Raw genomic sequence first — 6355 nt, forward strand, 5'->3', positions numbered from 1 at the left:
CAGCCAATGTACAGTGTACAATTCGGGGCGGTACTTCATATGAGTGAATAGATTGGCTACTCAGCTCGTTTCTATGGCTCCGGTTCTTACCAGTGAATGATCAACCAATGTACATTGTACAATTCGGGGCGGCACTTCATAAGAGTGAATAGATTGGCTAACCAGCTCGTTTTAATCCATCCCCTTTTGAGCGGAAACAGTTGTCCTCACTGCAATTTAACGACGCGTCCGCTGTTATACAAGTCATGTGGACTGGTTGTTCAGAGGACATAAAAGGGAATACATGTTTAAAGATCTGCTAAAAAGTGCACCGCGCACTTTCTTCGTCATATGCCTTTTGACTTCGTTAGCTAGGCTATTTGTTCCTGCTGGTGTGTAGAGGTGTTCTTTGGGTCGGTGCATGGGCCTATGTTATTCATAGTGCAAACCACAGACAAATAAAGTACATCAACTCAGTCATGGCAGGCATTCTCGCCAGATCGCTTTGGAACAAAAAGGTATCGTAGCACACGAATGCGCTGCTAAATTGTTGCTAGCAATGAGTTGTTTGTTTGAGAGCTTTGCACACTGCCAACATGACACGCTTTCTACGTGTTGCATTCTTTTCCAGAGTTCAATTGCATAATATCAAACACAATGAGTTTGATGGTTAGATAATCAGTCTGAAACATGCCCTATTGCTGTTTCCTTTTTGTTTTGAATCGCAGGTTGTGGAAGTTGATTCTCCCTTTCCTTACTCTTGCAGGTTCCTCTCCAGATGGGTCGACTAAGTTACTCTTCATCTGTGGTGAGAATTGTTCATCATGATTTTAAGTCATATGGAAACGTCAAGCTGTGTCCAAGTGTTTTTGCAGAGTTAATCATTGATAATTTCTGTGAGACATTTTGGATTATATATTGTCCACTAATCCAACCCCCCCCCACCCCTCCTTACACCCCGTGCTCCAACCGCCTAGCCAACCACCAAGCTGTTTATAGATGGCAAGTTTGTAGAGTCCAACACTACCGAATGGCTTGACATTCACAATCCAGTAAGTATGAGTGGCTATTTATAACCAACACACGTGTAGAAGTTAGTGTACATCTGTACAAACCAATTCTGAAAATCAATACAGCATTTTTTCATCTTCAAAGACAGCAAATTTGCAGCCTTTTGAATTTAAGCTTAACATGTTTCTGAAATGAAAGACTTTCATAATGATATCCTAGGTGGTAGGCTCTTTCTGCCACAGGCCAACAGCTCTTGTTCTTGCCTCTGGCAAGGCAAAACATCGTAGACAGTCATAGCACCTCCTGTGTAAATAAGTAAACATGCACAATTACTTTGACGCTCAGCGGAAATGTGGACAAACAACGTCATGCCATGTATCACATTTGACCTCTTTCTTTCTCCCAGGCCACCAACGAGGTGGTGGGACGTGTTCCCAAGGCGACCCAGGAGGAGATGCTTGCGGCTGCGGACTCCTGCTCCAGGGCCTACTTACCCTGGGCTGAGACCTCCATCTTAAGCAGGCAGCAGATATTTCTCCGTTATCAGCAGCTCATCAAGGACAACATTGTAAGCAGGGGTTTCCCGCGGCACTTTTCAGTTAAGGCAGCTGCCTAAGCAACACACGCCCGCCACATTAACTATGTAGTTCAAAAAAAAAGATATCCGCCGTTGTCCTTCTCCATTCCAAACCGTGACCAACGCCAGTCTCCCTTCTCTGCAGAACGCGTTAGTCTATCGCACAAACTAGCCCACCCCCCCCCTCCCCTGATTGTAAGGAAAGCCTGGATGGAGATATGCTTCTGTGGACCTGTGTGGAGTTGGAAGAGATGAGAATTGTGAACTATTCCCATAAGCCAGAGCCTAAGCATTACAAGTAGAGGTGTTTGATGTATTTATGTCAACGGTTTTTGGTTCAGTAATGTTTTTATTTACATAGAGGTGCCAGTGGAAGACATGCAGGCATGCCATGGAGAAAATGTTTTTAGTGGCATGTTTGATTTTCTTTTCAGAAAGAGCTTGCCAAGTTGATCACTCTAGAGCAGGGGAAGACTCTGGCTGATGCTGAGGGAGATGTCTTCAGAGGGCTACGTAAGTCCTGACCAGAACTCCACTTCCCTCTCCTACCTTGTGCACTGTATACAAACCCCAGCTCTTCTCCTGTTTGCATCTCACCTCTCTTCCTCCTCCACCTCTTGGTTCTAGAGGTGGTTGAGCATGCCTGCAGCATCACCTCCCTGATGCTGGGAGAGACCCTGCCCTCCATCACCAAAGACATGGACACTTACACCTACCGCCTGCCCATCGGGGTGTGTGCCGGCATCGCCCCCTTCAACTTCCCAGCCATGATCCCTCTGTGGATGTTCCCCATGGGCATGGTCTGTGGCAACACCTACCTAATGAAGCCCTCCGAGCGTGTCCCAGGGTGCACCATGCTCTTGGCAAAGCTGCTGCAGGATTCTGGAGCACCCGACGGAACGCTGAACATCATCCATGGCCAGCATGCAGGTGAGAGGACTGTGTTTCTGTCAGCTTTTAGAAGATTGAAAAGGAGCTCAATTGTTTTTATGCTGTACCATTAAAAATAAAATCAGGGAATCGGCCAAATAAAAGTATAAGTGATCATTCAAACACTAAAATTACCCTCAGGCTCAAGTTATGTAAAGACTAGATAATCTGTGTGTGTAAATGTAATTCATCAATGTGCCACAGGCAAAATAAAATCCATACACTAAAGAATTTGTTAAAGGCATTGTTTCCAAGGTCATAAGACCTACACCATTTATTCAGTACCTACGGGCACCATTTAGATAATGAGGACTAATAGCGAATGTGCAATGAAAATGATCTTTGACCTTGACTTCTAGCGGTGAACTTCATTTGTGATCACCCGGCAATCAAGGCCATCAGCTTTGTGGGCTCCAACCAGGCCGGGGAGTACATCTACGAGAAAGGCTCCAAGAACGGCAAGAGAGTGCAGTCAAACATGGTAAGACTGACAGTAACCTGGTGTTTCATTTGAACAAGACTAAAATCCAAATGTATCATGCCTGTCATAGTACATTTAAATTGAGTCATTTAGCAGACGCTCTTATCTACAGCGACTTACAGTAAGTAAGTACAGGGTCAGTCTCCCCGAGGCAAGTAGGGTGAAGTGCCTTGCCCAAGGACACAACTTCATAGCTCGATAGTAAACCTGAATGAAAAGACCCCACATTTTAAAGACTAAACCAGCAGATGGCTGCAAATCCTTTTTAGTATTGTGTGAACTTGTGTGGTTTGCCTTCAAATCTTTCTTCCTGTGCACTGTCCTAAAAATGTATTGTGGAGTCACGTCCTATATTTCCTGTTCCAGGGAGCTAAGAACCATGGTGTGGTGATGCCTGATGCCAACAAAGAAAACACCCTGAACCAGCTGGTGGGCGCTGCCTTTGGAGCAGCAGGCCAGCGGTGTATGGCTCTGTCGACAGCCATTCTTGTAGGCGAGGCTCGTGATTGGCTCCCAGAGCTGGTGGAACGCTCCAAAGCACTGCGTGTCAATGCAGGTACATCCACCTCTTGAGGGATTTATCCACAAAAGGCATAAAACACAGTTAAACTGCTTCTGTAAAAAGAGCTGCAGTCCTGACCAAATCTCCCAAGGTCTCAACTCTTTATTTCCCTGTGGGTGGGTGTGTGTTTGATTTACATTTAGCAGATGCTCTTATCCAGAGCGACTTGCAGTAAGTACAGTCTCCCCGAGGCAAGTAGAGTGAAGTGCCTTGCCCAAGGACACAACGTCATTTAGCACGGACGGGAATCTAACCGGCAACCTTCTGATTAATAGCCCGATTCCCTAACCGCTCAGCCATCTGACTGTGTGTGTTGCAGGTGACCAGCCTGGGGCAGATGTAGGTCCTCTCATTTCTCCTGAGGCCAAGGCCAGAGTGGACAGTCTGATCCAGAGTGGGGTGGACGAGGGAGCCACGCTGCTGCTGGATGGGAGGAACGTCCACGTCAAAGGATACGAGAACGGAAACTTCGTAGGCCCCACCATCCTGGCCAACGTCACAGTAAGGCAGAACCTGAACAATTAAATTTAGTCATTAAGCAGACGCTCTTATCCAGAGCAACTGCAGGGACATTCTCCCCGAGGATAGTAGAGTGAAGTACCTTGTCCAAGGACACGGTGTCATTTTGCCCGGCCGCGAATCAAACCAGCAATCTTCTGATTAATAGCCCGATGGTACCAGCTCTCTTGGCTGAAGACGCTTACTTTGCAATCGTCAGATCACAATGCATGCATAACTGTGTCATTGGACACTAAGCTATCATAGCCTATATCACATAATGCTGAGCTGTTTGTTATTCTCTAAGTGTGCAGGATTTCAATGCTAGTGCTGTTCGAAGACTCAACCATGGCAATGACCCATGAGGGAGATGCTCTCACAATCCCCAAGTGCCCTGTGTGTGCATCTGATATAACTTGCATGAAAGCCAGAGTAGTTAACCCATTCACTGAACGATGCCTAACAACAGCTTCACATGTTTTGGTCATGTTTTTCTAGTTGTGAATTCCACACAGTTTTGGATGGTTTAATAGGGACAGCTTTAAAGCAGAATTGGATCAATCAGACCTTGTCTCTGCTGTTGTTGTATCCAGCCAGACATGACATGCTACAGGGAGGAGATATTTGGGCCGGTGCTCGTCGTTCTGGAAGCTGACAACCTGGATGACGCCATCACATTAATCAACAACAACCAGTACGGCAACGGCACTGCCATCTTCACCACCAACGGAGCCACCGCTCGCAAATACACTCACGAAGTGGACGTAGGGCAGGTGAGGCTTACCTGGTGGAACCAGAGAGTGAGAATACTGGCACACGGTCAGACAGAATACCGTCTGGACAAGCAAAACTGTAGTATGAATAATAATGTATGTGCATAATGATGTGGGAAAAGATCTGCTCATGATTGACTGCCACAGAGTGCCATCTGGGTTTGACTTGTGGTACAGTGCAATGCTGAATTATTCCTTCCTCTTGGCTCATTTGACCCATATTTCTCTAGATAGACAGATGACTCATGTTGTGTAGGTGACTACAGAGAGTATACAGAGGTGGTGCAGTGAGTCATCAACAACCCCCTACGGTCTTGTTCATAAACCTCGACTTAAATATCACAATTATTGTGGTCAGTTAGTGAATCTCTATTTTGTGAGGTCCTGTGTAAATCTCAAGCAGAGAATCTCAGTGGTTCCCAGCAAGGATTTATAACGTTTCCATGATGGTTATATCAGAGATTAAGAACGAAAATGGACGATAGATTTTGGGGTTGACGTTGGGACGACTGAGTCTGTGTTTTGTGTTTGCAGATTGGTGTGAATGTTCCCATCCCCGTTCCTCTGCCCATGTTCTCCTTCACTGGCTCCAGAGGCTCCTTCAGAGGCGACACTAACTTCTATGGCAAGCAGGTATACTCACAACACCTGCCCAAGTCTGTGAACTAACCCAAGGTCACTGTGTTATTGTATTGTGAAGGAGGTCAGAGTTGTGTTAACACCTATTGTTCTCTCCTTCTGCTCCCAGGGGATCCAGTTCTACACTCAAATCAAGACGGTGACATCACAGTGGAAGGCTGAAGACGCCACTCTGAAGACCCCAGCTGTTACCATGCCAACCATGGGTCGCTAACTACATGTAGCAGTGTAAATATATTTTCTCACCTAGACTTTTTAGCACAACCTTTTATGTGCTACGGATATGCCTTAACATCCATGTGGTCAGGAGAAGGGTTGGGGATCGATTTCAAATTGATCGATTCCAATTCTGAAACGGTTCTCAATACTCAACCCTAGTCGGGAGGTACAAATCAATGGTTGCCGTCTGTATTTGTTTTCAAAAACATTAACGTGTTCTGTTGATGACCTTGCAAATTCCCTAGCTAGTTGATTGACTAGTAGAAATGTTGACAAGAAATGATGCTATGGATGACCTCAGTCTGTTACTCTTTCGTGGGCAACTGTCTTCTGTGTATGAGCATGGACACAGTGTGCAACCAAGAACAGTAGGATGTTTTTCCTCTACTGCAGTTCTGGAAAGGACAGGTGATCGAGTCAAAAATGTCTACACATTGTCAATAACAGTACAGAAAATGTTTTTGTGATATTGTTTCAATGCAATCTTTATTGGTCTGACCACTGTTTGTATTAGCCATGTTTAGTGTTCTGGGTGTGGATCACATTAGCGGACACCCTTAATTGTTATTTACTACAGTTATGCAGTATGTTCTCATGGGCATGCATGATAGAGGAGTTGATTGACATTTATTAAAACTTGCATTGGATTTACATATAGTGATCTAATTGTTTTGTTTATCAAATAT

General features: G+C 45.3%; 1 protein-coding gene across 1 annotated transcript; it reads left to right on the forward strand.

Moving 5' to 3' along the window:
• Positions 1-254: 254 nt before the first annotated feature.
• Positions 255-6322, forward strand: LOC124468538 (methylmalonate-semialdehyde dehydrogenase [acylating], mitochondrial-like). Its single transcript, XM_047021318.1, has 12 exons — positions 255-497; positions 746-787; positions 957-1031; positions 1397-1558; positions 2002-2080; positions 2195-2497; positions 2857-2978; positions 3345-3534; positions 3860-4041; positions 4632-4811; positions 5346-5444; positions 5560-6322. The coding sequence occupies exons 1-12, from the start codon at positions 459-461 to the stop codon at positions 5662-5664; spliced, it is 1578 nt and encodes a 525-aa protein (XP_046877274.1). The 5' UTR covers positions 255-458; the 3' UTR covers positions 5665-6322.
• Positions 6323-6355: the final 33 nt, after the last annotated feature.

The sequence above is a fragment of the Hypomesus transpacificus genome, chromosome 6 (genome assembly GCF_021917145.1).
Source record: "Hypomesus transpacificus isolate Combined female chromosome 6, fHypTra1, whole genome shotgun sequence".
Taxonomy (NCBI): Eukaryota; Metazoa; Chordata; class Actinopteri; order Osmeriformes; family Osmeridae; genus Hypomesus; species Hypomesus transpacificus.